At 39.1% G+C, this 16,212-nt stretch overlaps 1 protein-coding gene across 3 annotated transcripts in view; it reads right to left on the bottom strand.

Moving 5' to 3' along the window:
• OSBPL1A (oxysterol binding protein like 1A) overlaps positions 1-16,212 on the bottom strand; it is a 212,774-nt gene that overhangs the window by 7,257 nt on the left and 189,305 nt on the right. For all 3 annotated transcript variants that reach the window (XM_021686066.2, XM_021686065.2, XM_021686064.2), the window contains 6 exons: positions 8,955-9,089; positions 7,862-7,959; positions 6,968-7,150; positions 2,500-2,607; positions 1,481-1,570; positions 1,116-1,242 (listed from right to left, as the gene is read on the bottom strand). In XM_021686066.2, coding sequence (XP_021541741.1) covers positions 1,116-1,242; positions 1,481-1,570; positions 2,500-2,607; positions 6,968-7,150; positions 7,862-7,959; positions 8,955-9,089 — 741 coding nt within the window. The remainder of the gene's footprint in view (positions 1-1,115; positions 1,243-1,480; positions 1,571-2,499; positions 2,608-6,967; positions 7,151-7,861; positions 7,960-8,954; positions 9,090-16,212) is intronic.

Genomic DNA, 16,212 nt, shown 5'->3' with positions numbered 1-16,212 from the left:
CTGGCGGGGAGCTCGGAGCCCCCGCGGCCGTGTGCGCTGCGCCCCTCAGTACTGGCCGCGCCCGAGGCCTTACGACGGTCATCACCGCTCCTCACTGCAGTGTCTGCATGTTTTTAAAGCTTTTGTTGTTTCTTAAAGACCAAATAACTCAGTGGAATACTTACGGGCACATTATAAGAAAAGGTTACATTCTTGGGACAGTTAACTACATGTATCAATGGACACAAAGCCAGCAGGGATCCTAAACGCAATCACTACAAAGTGGATTTATAAGGATGTCAGGCTCCCGAGGACACCCCATTTCCCCCGGCTGTCCCCCTCGTTTTACAAATGAAGGCACTGAAGGTACCAGAGAGGAGGTGGGAAACCTAAGACTCCACCCGCTCCTCAGCGGCAGACAGGCTTCCTTCCCAGAGTTTGTGCTCGTTTAACCATGGCGCTGGCTCCTGGGGAGTAACCAGCCCTCAGGTATCTCCTGTCCCGACAGGCGCCCTCTCCTTCGCCCCCAGCTCCCCCGCACGGGGCAGAAGGACGGCAGCGTGCTCAGCACGAGCCTCCCTGGGGCCTGCGGCAGGGGCTGTGCGCCTCGCGTGTGCGGAGTGAACGGTCTCGTGGAGGGGTCACCAGGACCCCCTCAACTGCGCGGGTCTTCACTCCTGTGGTTTAGACACGAGAGCGCGCAACAGAACTGCCAACAGGCGTGAAAATGCAGGAAACAATTTGGGAGGCAATTTTAAACATTCAACCGATCTCAACTTCTAAGGCACGTAAACACAAAGGAAGAGAACGTTTGTCCACGCTGAACTCCAACTTCCCAAAGCCATGTGACTCCAATCACCGCCTCACGCACAACTGCACACAGCCACGGACTCCGTGGAAGGCAACGGCAAACAGTCGCCACCAGGGCCTGTTCTCTGTTGTTAAAAAGATTCAAGGATGCATTTCAACTATATCTCAATTAAATAAAGATGATGCAGGAAGAAAAAATTACGTGCATTAGCAACAAGCCAAAAAAATAAAGTCAAACTATGACCCAGTAACAGGCGCCTCTAAAAGGATTAGTACAAATTCAAGAGCCCAGTGATTCCTTCGATACCACCGTACAGGATGTTCACCTGTTTGCTGTTTTTCTTCTCTTCAGTATTTTTCTTATCATTTTTTTTGTAGGCATCAAAAGTAGCCGGGTCAACACTGTACAAACATTCGGTCCATTTCCCATAGAGGGCACAGAGCTTCTTTTTGCTGTCAAGAGAAATTGATATTCAGCCAACAATTAAGCCAGTGTTTTGCTGTAATTGAATCTTACTATGAAGATGCTTATGAATCAGATTCTTTAGAGAAACCTATTTCCTTGTAGAAGAAAAAATTTTCAACTCATTGAAATGCTTGTTTCCTAGGTTATGGCAGATTTTAAGACTGACATTTTATTTCGTGGAGGACACCTATACTGACTACTCATCATTTAAAATGGAAACTTTACCTTTTATCTTGAATGTAGCCTTCAACTTTGTGTAATTCCTTACCAAAAAGGCCGCATGGCTTAAAATTCAACACACATTTGTCCCCAGTCCTGTGAAAAAGATATTAAGCTCAGATGACCATTCACCATGGAAGCAGCAGTAGAGAATAATGAGGAAGGTGACCTTTCTAGAGCAGCTGCTCTGGACTGATTTTTTAACACATGCTAGGCTCCACACAGAGGTTATCATGGCTGATCCTCAATTAGTACTGGACTCACCATCAAGAAAAGGTAAGCAACGCTCATGAAGAACAAGAGACCTGAAGGTAAGCAAGGCTCATGCTGCTATGGAATCAATGTTGGTGTCTCCCCAAATTCATATGCTGAAGGCCTAACTCTCAGTGTGATGGTATCTGGAGGTAATTCAGTCACGAGGGTGGTGGAGTCCTCATAAATGAGACTACTGCCCTTCTAAAGAGACACAAGACATGAGCTCTGTGTCCACCATGTGAGGAGATGAGGAGACTGCCGCTGCAAACGAGGGAGAGAGCCTCCACCAGACATCAAGGCTGCCAGAACCCTGACCCCGGACTTCTTAGCCTCCAGAACTAGGAAAAATAAATTTCTACTGTTTAAGCTGCCCAATCAGTCGTGGTCTGTTAGAGCAGCCCAAGACGAGTAAGACACCTGACTAAGGGCACAAAGTAGGATTTGAACCCAGCTCTTTTTAACTTTCATGTTCTTCCCACCTCAGCCCCCTCTGTGAATAATACAAACTCAGCACTATAAACAAAACGAGCTGAGGATGAAACTATAATTTCATCTGTGAAAACTCAGAATTCACCCAGTCTTCCCTAATCAGAAACTTTAATGAACTCCATTCATTACATGGATGAGCTTCTATTTACCCAAGAGTCCCACTGCCTGGTTCTTAAATTATCATAGGGCTCTCCTAAGGCTTTAAAAAGAAAAAAAATGAAGTCCACTGGAATGGGTTGATGACAGTTGAAGGGATAGATAAGAACCCTAACACATCTTACTTGTGGTTTGTGATTTCCACATTGCCATACTGCTCAATCCAGAGTTTACCCACAATGATATTATGTACACAGCACGTAGGATTTGTCCATGTGTATGCTTCACTGTGTCTAAAAAAAAACAAAAACCAAAAACCCAGAAAAATAAATGAGAAGCATTATTTTGTTTTAAAAGTGCATTTGTCTCAAATGCCATTACTGAGGATAACAAACCAGAAGGCTGGACATAACTAAGCTCTAAGACTTCAAGACCTCTACTGATGCTAACTCACAATAAAATAGGTTATTGTCTGATTGCTCTTGCTGTTTCTTAAAAGGATACAGAAACTTGAGAAAAATCTACACTTTCACCAAATTCCAAATAAACTATGTATACACCAGTCTGTCTGGTTTCATTGTATTTTGCAGATACTGCGTGTTTTTACAAACTGAAGGTCTGTGGCAGCCCTGCATCGGGCAAGTCTACTGGAGCCATTTTTCCCAACAGCATTTGCTCATTTCGTGTCTCTGGGCCTCATTTTGGTAAATCTTGCAGGATATCAAAGTTTTTCATTATTACTGTATTTGTTATTGTGATCTGTGATCAGTGATTAGGACTCACTGAAAGCTCAGATATTTTTTTGAATTAGTATTTTTGTATTCTTTGGGTAAATACCCAGTAGTGCAATTACTGGATCATACAGTAGTTCTATTTTTAATTTTTTGAGGAACCTCCAGCTTTTGGTGATTTTTAATACTACAGCTATAAACATCTGTGGACAAGTTTTTGTGACAATGTAAATTTTCATTCCTCTAGATAAATACCTAGGTGGGGACTGCTGAGTTATATGGTAAACCTACAGCTGACTTTGTAAGAAACTGCCATACTGCTCTCCAGAGTGACTCTACTATTTTATATTCCCACCAACAATATTTCTAGTTATGGTGCATCCTTGTCAGCCGTTGGTATTAGTAGTTTTAAAAATTGTTTTGATTTGAGCCATTCTAGTAGATGTGTAGTGGTATCTCACTGTGATTATAATTCTGCACTTCTCTAACGACTAATGCTACTGAGATCTTGTTGTTTATTAGCCATCTCTATGTATCTTTTGGTGAAGTATCTGCATCATTTGCCCAATTTCTTATCGAATTGTTCCATTTTCTTATTGCTGAATTTTGAGAATTCTTTATGTATTCTGGATATAAGTCCTTTGTTGGATATATGATTTACAAATAATGTTTACCCACCTATAGCTTCTTTCTTCATTCTCTGAAGTGTCTTTCACAGAGCAAAAGTTTTTCATTTTGATTAAATCTAATTTATCAATTTTGTCTTTTCTGGACTGTGCTTTGGTATGTATCTGTAAGATGCCACTGCCTAATCCAAAGCCAGAAAGATTTTCTCTGTTTTCTTTCAAAAGCTTTACACAGTTGTATATTTGATTTTAGTCTGATCTATTTTGAGTTCATTTTTGTGTAAGGTGTGAAAGAGAAATTGAGGTTCATTTTTAAAATGTGCATGTCCAATTTTTCCCATACCATTTGGAGGAAGGACTATCCTTCACTGAACTGTGTTTGCACCTTTGTCACAAATCAACTGACCATACTTCTGTAGATCAATTTCTGGACTCTCTTTCTCTATTGCAATGATGTATGTGTCTATCCTTTGGCCATTACCACACTGTCTTGATCTCTTGATTTTGAGAGTTAAGTCTTAAAATTGGGCAGTAGGGGTCCATCAATTCTGTTCTTCCTTTTCAAAACTATTTTGACTGTTCTATTTCATTTGCCTTTCCATGTAAATGTTAGAATCAACTTTTCCATATTAAAAATCATCCTGGAACTTTTTATCTGGATTGTGTTCAAATATAGATCACTTTAGATCAATTAGGGGAGAATTGACATCAACTATTTATTAAGGCTTCCAAATATACTGAAACACAGTATGTCTTCCATTACTCAACTGTTCTTTATTTTCACCAGTATTGTGTGGTGTTCAGCGAACAGATCCTGTACATACCTTCATCTTCATTCTGCTACTAAGCCTATCCCAGTTTTTGTATTTGTTACTGTAATTTTCAGTATTAAAGTTTCCAAAAATACTTCAGTTTCTTTGCTAGAATGTCTTTATTCATTTTAAGAGTGTTCATCTTTATGGAGCCTCTCATGGAGCACAGTTATAAGAGCTGCTTTAAAGTCTTTGATTAGGGAGAGATATGGACATTTGTATCAATCTGTGATTCTTTACTCTTCAGAGTCCTTGGATAGTTGCTATATGTCTTCTGGCCAGTTGTAATCCATAGGAAAGATAGACTACAGGGTGCTCACTCCATTTTAACTAGAACAGGAACCACCTTTGAATTTAAATCTAATTTTTTTCTTTTAAAAAATTAATTCAATTTACTTAAATGAAAAACAACAACAGTTCACTCATTTCTTCCATCTCCTCCCTCCTACCCTCTGGTAACGACCAATTTGTTTTCTGTGTCTATGAGCTTGTTTTGTTTTTTACTTTTTATTATTTACTTACTTATTTCCACATGTAAGAGAGGTCATATGGTATTTGTCTTTTTCTGACTTATTTCACTTAGCATAATGTCCCTCAAAGTCCATCCATGTTGTGGCAAATAGAAAGATATCATTTGTTTTTATGGCTGAATAATATTCCATTGTATATATACACATTTTCTTTATTCATCCATGGATGGACACTTAGGCTGTTTCCATATATTGTAAAAATAATGCTGCAATGAACATGGGGTGTATGTGTCTATTCAAGTTAGTGTTTCCATTTTCTTTGGGTAAATAACCAGAAGTAGAATTACAGGATCACATGGTAGTTCTATTTTTAATTCCTTGAGGAACCTCCACACACTGTTTTCCACAGAGGCTGCACCAGTTTGCATCCCCACCAACAGTGCCACGAGTGTTCCCTTTTCTCCTCACCAATACTTGTTATTTCTAGTCTTTTTGATAACAGTCATTCTGATAGGTGTCAGGTGAGATCTCATCGTAGTTTTGATTTGCATTTCCCTGAGGATTAGTGATGCTGAGCATTTTTTCATGTACTTGTTGGCAAACTGTATGTCTTCTTTGGAAAAATGTCTATTCAGATCCCCTGCCCATTTTTAAATTGGATTGTTAGCTTTTTTGCCATTGAGTTGTAGGAGTTCTTTATATATTTTGGATGTTAACCCCTTATCAGATACAGATTTGCAAAAACTTTCTCCCATTCTGTAGGTAGCTTTTTCATTTTGTTGGTTTCCTTTGCTGTGCAGAAGCTTTCTAGTTTGATGCAGTCCCACATTTTTTTTCCTTTTTTCCTCCCACGCTGTTTTGCTTTATCTTTTGGTGTTAGATTTAAAAAATCCTCACAAAGACTTATGTCAAGGACCTCATCACCTATATTTTCTTCTAGGAAATTTATAGTCCTATATTCAAATCTTTAATCCATTTTGAGTTAACTTGTGTGTGGTTTAAGACAGTGGTCCAGTTTCATTCTTGCAGCTAGCTGCCCAGCACCATTTGTTGAAGAGACTGTCCTTTCCTCATTTTTTCATAAATTGGCCATATAGGCATGGGTTTATTTCTGGGCTCTCTGTTCTGCTCCATCCATCTCATCATGTGTCTGTTTTTTATGCCAATACTATATTGTTTTCATTACCATAGCTTTGTAGTATAGTTTGAAATCAAGAAGTGTGACGCCTCCAGCTTTTTTCTTCTTTAACAAGATTGCTTTGGCTTTTCAGTATCTTTTGTGGTTCCATACAAATTTTAAAATTCTTTGCTCTGTTTCTGTGAAAAACATCATTGGAATTTTGATAGGAATTACACTGAAACTACAGATTGCTTTGGATAGTATGGGTATACTAATAGTATTAACTCTTATAATCCACGAGTATGGAATTAAGAAAACAATCCCATTTATAACTGCATCAAAAAGACTAAAATACCTAGGAATAAATTTAGCCAAGGAAGTGAAAGGCCTGTATGCTGAAAACTACAAGACATTAGTGAAAGAAATTGAAGACATAGATAAATGGAAAGATATTCCATGCTAATCTTTTTTTTTCCTATTGCAAAAGAGGAGAACTTTCAAATTTACCTAATGTCTAAGATGGGCCACACAATTATTATTTCAGTATTTCTCAAAGTGAATTCATTTTGAAAGATGTTAAAGAAAACATTGCCTTGATGTACAGAAAGCGGTTCTTAAGAACTATCATGGAGTAACTGACTCCATTCTATCTTAAAATAGATCCAAACACCACAGTCAAACATCAAGTTCAATTTTTCATACATACCTAAATTGATAAACAAGGGCTATTGCAGTGTTTCCCAATTCTTTTACAGAAAGGTAGATAATTTACACCGTATAAAAGCTGTTTCTTTTTCTCCAGCTTTTGAACAACACTGTTAGGTCTGTGTGCAAGTTTATATACTTATGAGTAGGCATACATGAAAAGAGTTTAATGGCTTGATATCAACTCACTCAAGGAGCTCCAAAGTGATGGTTCCTTTGGGTTCTGCTTCCACACTCTTGCCCCAGAACTTCAGTTTGGGGTAGATTGAACCATGAAAGATGAAATCATTGTTTAATCCTTCAGCATGAAATGCACTAATGGGTGGGTGATGGCTGACCTGCTCGGAGATGAGTCTGAAACCAAGGTCATCTCTTAAGATTTAAAAAAAAAAAAAAAGGCATTATAATTAACTCTTACCATACAATGTGTACATTACTGTCATTTCAGTCAAAAGGCGATGTTAAAGTATTAAACTGGTTCTAGCTACTTGAACAGATCAAAGAACAGGCACGTGACTTTGGGCAACCTGAATGAATTGACAACATCAGCCATGCAAATTTAAAACTTATTCCGCTGATATTAAGATAGAGGAATCCAATGTGTCCCTGCCCTTTCAAACATCTACAATACAAATGGTATCAAAACTTGTGCAGAGATGAAAAGGAAGATTCAGAAAAACTACAGCCAAATGAATTCCCTAATTGTGGGTAAAGAAGCAGGCTACAATAGGCACACAGAATTGTACCTGTAGATGCATTCATTGCCTTTATGCCAACAGTATACATTTATGTTAGTATATATTAAATGGGTATTAAAAAAAACTCCAATCATATCTTATGATCTACAGAAGGAGAAAAGAATTACTAATCCCACAGGAACAGAAATACTGAAATCCTTGTAATTATTTTTCATAATGGTGCATTACATGTACATTTCCACATTTTTGACACAGTCTCTAAAACAGAACAAACATCAAAACTCTTAACTTGCTCCAGTAATGCAAAATGTTGGTAAGTTCCCTCTTCATCTGAAAAGCTATATAAATCATACAAAACCCATCTCAAAAAGTGAAAGATCTTTACCGAACTAATTCATAGGTCTCTCCGAGAAGCGGGTTGAAAGGCTTTCCAGTGCGTTCCCACTGAGAAGCTACGGCAGACACGGCAAATGCAGCTACACACTGTGGGACAGAGCATTAGAAGTTCAAAAGAGCCTAGCTTGCTCCCCATTCTTTGAGGACTGGAAATTTTGCGAAGACAGTCATTTACAAAATTATTTTGAGGAGTTTAATTACTTTGGATTTTTAATACAGCTCTAGCAACTTAATACGCCAGTGTGGGCATTCAAGATGAAAACGACTGAGTCTCTTACTCCAGTCATTCCGAGCCATATGGTTTTTATAACACCCTAAGAGTGCTACAGATTCTCTCAAGAACTTTTAAAAAAAACTCTTAAACCCCAAATTACTTTTAATTCTCTTAAAATTTCTAAAAAGTACATTTTTAGGGTAGGGAAAAAGAGACATAAGTGAACACTGGTATCAAGTCCCATAAGGTTGGGAAAAGCCAACTGATATAAATGAAAGAACAGAAAGATTCTGTTAAGAATGCCATGGCTTTGTCTGAAGGAGAACAATGTGTCTACTTTGCTCCGCCTGTAACTAACCCATCCATACACACCATGGAAGCATCTTCTACCCAAAACAAAATTAAGAAGTGCAATTGCTTGTTGTCTTTTGTTTAAACCTGTAACAGTGTGTACACTTCTTACATACATAAGCATAAATATACGTATTTATGTGTGTATGTGTGTGTTCGTTCCTTCTTGGGAACAGCCTAAGAAAGTCTGAAAGAAGAAAAGTTGAGCTGTTTCCCCCAAGAACATACTACTTTTCTAAAATGGAGACTCAGAAACAGCTCACTAACATCCAGATTTGGTTATGGACCACCTTCTGCTTGTCTTGCAATTGTCACTGGTCTTTCCACCGTGGTGGCACTCTGGCTAGAGGATGGCAGGGGGAGGGAACACAGAGGATACTCCACACACTCTCATTTTAATAACATTTCCCAAACTCACATTGCATTTAACACAAATTCTGTGTATGTGTTTTTGGAGGTGGAGATGGCAGAGAAGTCTCTAAGACTCATGCCTTTTCTGTGCTACTTTGACACATACCTGCATTCTTTCCACAGAATCAGAGAATGAACTGGCCTTGTGGATGAGGTATGTGTGCTCCATATATTCAGTGAGTCGCTGCAGGAAGCTCAAAGGCTCATTAAATATAACTGGCATGGTGATCTTGGACAGTTCCTATTTCACAAGAAAATGGAAATGTTGATGTCCCATAGACACGGCAAACTTACCTGCTGCCATATTTACTTAACATGTTCTTGGGAAGGAAGTAATAGAAAACAACAGTCTGTGAAATTTAATTAGTATCAGTTCAATTTCACAAATCTTTCCAGAGCACCTAACAATATGGAGTATATTGTTCTAGGCACGGAAGGAAACACAAAGACTACCCAAACATTCTCCCTGACTTCGAGGAGCCCACAATCTGGTGAGCATTAGATGATGAGTATTAATAAATATGCCTCAGACAGAATTAGGGAATGGGATAGAAAGGTGATGCAGGCACAAAAAACAAAAATCTTCACAGTGAGCTAATGATCAGTGATATACCATTTTTGTGCTAATTTTCCAAAAGAAATCTCAGACTGTTTTTGAACAACACTGAGGTTTCCTGAGCACTCAAATCGACTATACTTTGGGGACTCAGTATTAGAAGGCTATAATGCATTTTATAGAACAGGTTTTAAATTCTGTCTGCTAGAATGACACAATCACAACAGACTTCCAAACATAATGTAATAATTGGTCGGGGGGGTGGAGGGTGGTCTCTGACTTGAATTTTCAACTCTGTTTACCCTACCCTGCCAGCAAACAATGGCATCATTAAGTCTTTAAAAAATTCACTAGGTAAGAAATTTATCTTGGTATTCTCTAGAATATTCTGATGATCTTCCCAACCTTCCACCTACTATTATTTACCTTTCCTTTGGAAATCAGGTCTTTAATAAAGTCTGCTGACTAAACCTACATGGGTCAGGTGAACATTCCCAAGGCTTGAATGCCACCTGTCTTACCTCTGACTTTTCCCCCCTCAACATCCACATTCTTATTGATCTATACAATTAAAAATAATGTAACCTTCACAAAAATACAACTGGAGTGCATTAAAAAAAATTAAGCTCATTCATTACCATAAAATATTGCAGAATACACAGCCATGTAGCAGCTCAACCTAATTAAAAGAAATAGTAGGTTTATTGCTGTCTCAATGGGGAGACCAGGGAGAATAGGAATCTAGAAAGGGATAACGAAAAGAAGGCTGCACTATGTATCTTTGAGATCTCATTAACTTCAGAAATTCACTGTTGGGTCCCAGGTCAGAAAACTTGGACTACCAAAGTTTAGCTTATTGTGATGTCTCAGGCTCTCTTCCTTCTCCTAAAAAATACCTTCCCTAGTTATTTTCTTTAATAAAACAAGACAAAACAAAACACTAATAGAGGAATACGTAACTCTACATATAAAATTTAACAATAAGGAAGTAAAAACGTGAAAATGCTCCTTCCCCCAGAGACAAAGCAGCATCAACAGTTGGGGCTGCACTGCTATGTACTTACAGAGGAATACAATAAAAGTAGGGGGCTTCAATATTTACTTTTAACAATGGACAGACCATCCAGATAGACAAGGAAACAATGGACTTAAATGATATGTTAAACCCAAGAGATATATACAGAATCTTCATTCCACTGAACAGTAGCAAAATACACATTCTTTTCAAATGCATATGGAACATTCTCCAGGACAGATTATACATTCAGCACAAGTAAGTCTCAATAAATTTAAGAAGATTCAAATGATATCAAGGAACTTTTCTAATCAAAAGAGTATGATATTAGAAATGAACTATAAGAGGGACGCCCGGAGGGCTCAGTGGGTTAAGCATCTGCCTCCAGCTCAGGTCATGATCCTGGGGTCCTGGGATCGAGCCCCACATGGGGCTCCCTGCTCGGCGGAGAGCCTGCTTCTCCCTCTGCCTGCCGCTCCCCCTGCTTGTGCTCTCTCTCTGACAAATAAATAAAATGTTAAAAGAAAAATTAACTACAATAAAAAAATGGAAAAATTTACAAATATGTGAGATTTAAAACACACTATAGAACAACAAATGGGTCAAAGAAGAATTCAAAGGGAAAATCAATATAAACATCTTGAGACAAATGAAAATGGAAATCCAACATGCCAAAACTCATGGGATACAGCAGAAGCAATTATAAGAGAGAAGTTCACAGCAATAAATGCCTACATTAAGAAACAAGAAAGATCGCACATAAAAAGCCTGACCTTATACTTCAACGAACTAGAAAAAGAACTAAGCCGAAAGTTAGTGGAAGAAAGGACATGACAAAGATCAGAGGGAAATAAATGAAGTAGAGACTAAAAAGACAATAGAAAAGATCAATGAAACTAAGAGCTGGTTCTTTCAAAAAGTAGACAAACCTTTAACTAGACTCACCAAGAAAAAAAGAGAGAAGACTCAAAAATTGTAAATGGAGAGACATTACAACTGATACCATAAAAATAGAGAGGATCATACAGGCAAAATGGGTGAAAGAGAGTGGGAGACAGAAGCTTCCAGTTATGGAATGAATAAGTCATGGGGGTAAAAGGTACAACAAAGGCAATATATCAATATAATAGCACTGTTTGGTGAGAGATCACAGCTACACTTGTGGTGAGCATAGCATAATATATAGACTAGTTGGATCACTATGTTGTACACCTAAAACCAATGTTAACATTAGGTATCAACTACAGTTCAATTAAAAAAAAAATACTGGGCGGCTCAGTCGGTTAAACATCTAACTCTTGATTTCAGCTCAGGTCATGATCTCAGGGTCGAGAGATTGAGCCTCACACTGGGCTCCACGCTTAGTGTGGAGTCTGCTTGAGATTCTCTCTCTCCCTCTCCCTCTGCTCCTCCCCCTGCTCGTGCTCTTTCTAAAATAAATAAATCTGTAGGGAAAAAAAGGAAAAAAGAGCCTCATAAAAAACTACTATGAGCAATTACATGCCAACACAAATGAGAAAACCTAGAAGAAATCAATAAATTCCTAGAAATATATATCCTATGAAGACTGAATCATGAAGAAAGAGAAAATCTGAACAAATTATCAGTAAGGACACTGAAGCAGTAACCAAAAGCCAGCCAACAAACAAAACTCCAGGACCACATGACTTCACTGGTAAATTCTGCCAGACTGTACTTCTCAAACTCTTTAAAAAAAAAATAGAGGGAACACTTCCAAACACATTTTATGAAGTCAGCATTATTCTGATACCAAAACCAGACAAGGACACCACAGAAAAGAAAATCATAGACCGGTATCTCTGATGAGCACAGATACAAAATACCTCAACAAAATATTAGCAAACCAAGCGCAAAAGTACATTAAAAGGATCATACAGCATGATCATGTGGGATTTATTCCTGGGATGCAGGATGGTTCAACACCATAAATCAATGTGATATACCACATTAACAAAATGAATAATATCATATGATCATCTCAATAGATGCAAAAACTGCATGTGACAAAATTCCACATCCTTTCCTGACAAAAACTCTCAACAAAGTGGGTAGAGAGGGAACATAACTCAGCAAAATAAAGGCCATATATGTCAAGCCCACAGCTAACATCTTGCTTCCTGATTTCAAACAAGATTATAAAGCCAAAGTAACTGACACAGTATGGTAGGGGCATAAAACTGGACACACAGGTAAATAGAATACAACAAAGAGCCCAGAAATTAATCCACACCTATATGGCCAAATGATTTTTGACAAAGGAGCCAAGAATATACAATGGGGGATTTCCTCAATAAATGGTGCTAGGAAAACTGGACAGTCATGCAAAAGAATGACACTAGATCACTATCTTATACCATTCACAACAGTCAACTCAAAATGGATTAAAGACTTTAACATAAGAACTGAAACCATAAAACTCCTAGATGAAAACACAAGGGGTAAGCTCCTTGTCATAGGTCTCACGGTGATTTTTTTTTAATCTGACACCAAAAGCAAAACTAACAAAAGCAAAAACAAACAACTGGAACTATATCAAACTGAAAGCTTCTGCACAGCAAAGAAAATCAACATCATAAAATGGCAACCTACAGAATGGGAGAAAATATTTACAAATCCTGTATCTGATAAGAGGTTACTATCTTCTTCTCTCTCTCTCTCTCTCTCTCTATATATATATAAACTCTTCCAACTCAATAGAAAAAAAAGATTAAAAAATGGGCAGTGGAACTGAATAGACATTTTTCCAAAGATCACATTCAAATAGCCAATAGATACATGAAAAGTGCCCAACATGACTAATCATCAGGGAAATGCAAATCAAAACTACAATGAGATACCACGTCACACCTGTCTTACGTCTATAAAAGAGAGGAATGGCTGGCAATGATGTGGAGAAAAGGCACCCTTATGCACCACTGGTGGGAATGTAAAGTGGTACGGACATTATGAAAAGCACAGTGGAGGTTCCCCAAGAACTTAAAAATAGAACTGCCATATGACCCAGGAATTCCACTTCTTAATATTTACCCAAAGAAATGAAAACCCTAACTTGAAAAGACATCTGCACTCCCATGCTCATTAGAGCCGTATTTATAATAGCCAATAAGGAAACAACCTAAGTATCCATCAAAAGATAAATGGATCAAGAAAATGTGATTAGTGTGGTCAAGAAAATCACACACACACACACACACACACACAGGAATATTATTTGGCCTTACAAAAGAAGACAATCATGCCATTTGTGACAACAAGGATGAACCTAGAGGGCATTATGCTAAGTGAAATAAGCCAGACAGAAAGACAAATACTCCACAGTATCACTGATATGTGGGAAAAAAAACAACAAAAACAAAAGAAAAATACAATAAAGGGCAAACTCATAGAAACACAGTAGGGAGGTGGTTGCCAGGGGCTGTGGGTAGGCAATATAGGGAGAGATTGGTAAAACAGTACAATCTTTTAGTTATGAGTAAGAGCTGAAGATCTAATGTATAACATGGCAACTATAGTTGATAACACTGTTTTGCATAAATGAAATTTGCTAGGAGTAGAATTTAAATGTTCTCACAGAGAAAAAGTACTGAGGTGACTGATGTGATAATTAACTCAAGGGGACCCTTTCACAATGTATACCATATCCAATCACCGTGATGAATACTTTAAATATACTTTAAAATACTTTAAATATCTTAAATATCTTAAAATTTTGTCAGGTATACTCAAAGAAAATCTCTTCTACACAACTTGCAGTACAGAATATGCATTAGAAATTAAATTTTTTCTAAATACCTTTGAAATTTCATTTAGCATCTACTAGGTGCCAGGCACTGTTTTAGGCACTGGGTTAAATGACCTGGCAGGGTCAACCCTGACCTGGAATGCCCTGCTCTCTTCCCTTAACTCTTGTACATCTTACCCATATTTCAAGGCCCAGCCCAAGTCTCTCCTCTTCAACCATTCTAGGGCTCATTGATTTCTCGCTTCTTCCAACTCCTGGAGGACCAGAACCTAGATCTCACAATTTAACCCTTGATCATGTATGAGACTGCCTGCTGCTATGTCAGCTCATCTTGCTAACTCTACAGTAATACAGTTCCCAGGGGGAGGGAGAGTATCTTAGACTCCACCACACTGCAGGTGCCCCTACCCGACATGCTCCTCTGCAGTCCCCGTGCCCACTGACTTTATGCCTATTCAGGCATTTATCACAATGCACTAGACTTTCCTGACTCTTTCACTGGAATACAAGGCTCCCTGAAGTCAAACCCTCTTTTTTAATGATGTAAAACAGTTCACATGGCAAAATGTGGGAAAAGGTAGGTTACAAAGCAACATGTTCAAAAATAGGTTCTATAGGGGCGCCTGGGTGGCTCAGTCGTTAAGCGTCTGCCTTCGGCTCAGGTCATGATCCCGGGATCCTGGGATCGAGCCCCGCATCGGGCTCCCTGCTCGGCGGGAAGCCTGCTTCTCCCTCTCCCACTCCCCCTGCTTGTGTTCCCTCTCTCGCTGTGTCTCTATCAAATAAATAAATAAAATCTTTAAAAAAAAAAATAGGTTCTATAGATCTAGAAACAAATGCCAAGGTCACAGCACCAACAAATTAACAGTTGCTGCCTTGAAGAGTGGGTAGTAGAGGTGATCTTAATTATCTTCTTTACGCTTTTCTGTATTCTCTAAGCTTCCTAAAATGAACACGTTTTGCTCTTTTAATCAGGAGTAAAACAGGAGATTTAGTTTAAAGTCTAATACTTTCAGCCTGGCAAAAGGAAGCTAACAAGCTTGCCCTGCAGAAACTGGACCACCTTACAACCCACACACTGACATGCTAATCATAAAATGTACAAGAGAGAAACGAAGTGGCAGAAGGGGAAAAAAAGAGCAACCAAATCCGCTCGGGTTAGTCCAGTCCTAAGTTCCAGGGACACTAAAGTGGTTCGAAGAGTGAGTTCTGAACAGAAAGCAGCATGGTGGCTGCCGGGGACTGGGGGCGGGGAACGGAGAGCTCCTGGTGACACTGGGTATGAAGTGTCACTTCTGCACAATGAAAAGGTTGGGTGGATGGTGGGGACTGCTGCACAACAAAGTGAATGCATGAACTCCACTGAACTGCACGCTTAGAAATGGTTCAGATGGTACATTTTATGAATGGGCTCTGAGATCAAAGGCCCCTTGCCAACTCATGCTTGTGTCACCACGAGTAAGTCCCTCACCTCTCCCCAAATGGGGATTTCATTGTGTACCTCACAGGGCTTGTAAAGGTAATTCATATATGACACTTAGAACAGTAGTAGGCATACAGTAAGTGAGCAATGTTAGCTATTATCATTAAGAACACATGCGAGAGCGCCAGGTCCTCTAAGACGCGGAGAGGCAAGGGGGCCTTGAAAATTAGGATACTTTGCCCTGTCACCTGGGAGGCTGAGCTGTAGAAAAGCTACTCAGAAGGCAGCCCGTCTTCCAAGTTCTTTTTTTTTTTTTTTAAGATTTTATTTATTTTAGAAAGAAAGAGCGCATGTGAGCAGGGGGAAGGGCAGGAGAGGGAGAGAATCTTAAGCAGACTCCACGCCCAGAGCAGAGCCCGACACAGGGCTCAATCTCACAAACCCAAGGATCATGACCTGAGCCAAAATCAAGAGTTGGAGGCTTAGCCGACTGAGCTGCCCAGGCGCTTCCTGCTTCTGAGTTCTGGCTTTCAAGGGTGAGGGAGTAAAGGAGAGGACACTTCCTGGAGCCCCAGCCAGGACGGATGGCTGCCGTCCCATGGGAAGG

This window comes from Neomonachus schauinslandi, chromosome 14 (genome assembly GCF_002201575.2).
Source record: "Neomonachus schauinslandi chromosome 14, ASM220157v2, whole genome shotgun sequence".
In the NCBI taxonomy this organism is placed as follows: Eukaryota; Metazoa; Chordata; class Mammalia; order Carnivora; family Phocidae; genus Neomonachus; species Neomonachus schauinslandi.
This window is presented reverse-complemented; position numbering and strand designations above follow the sequence as displayed.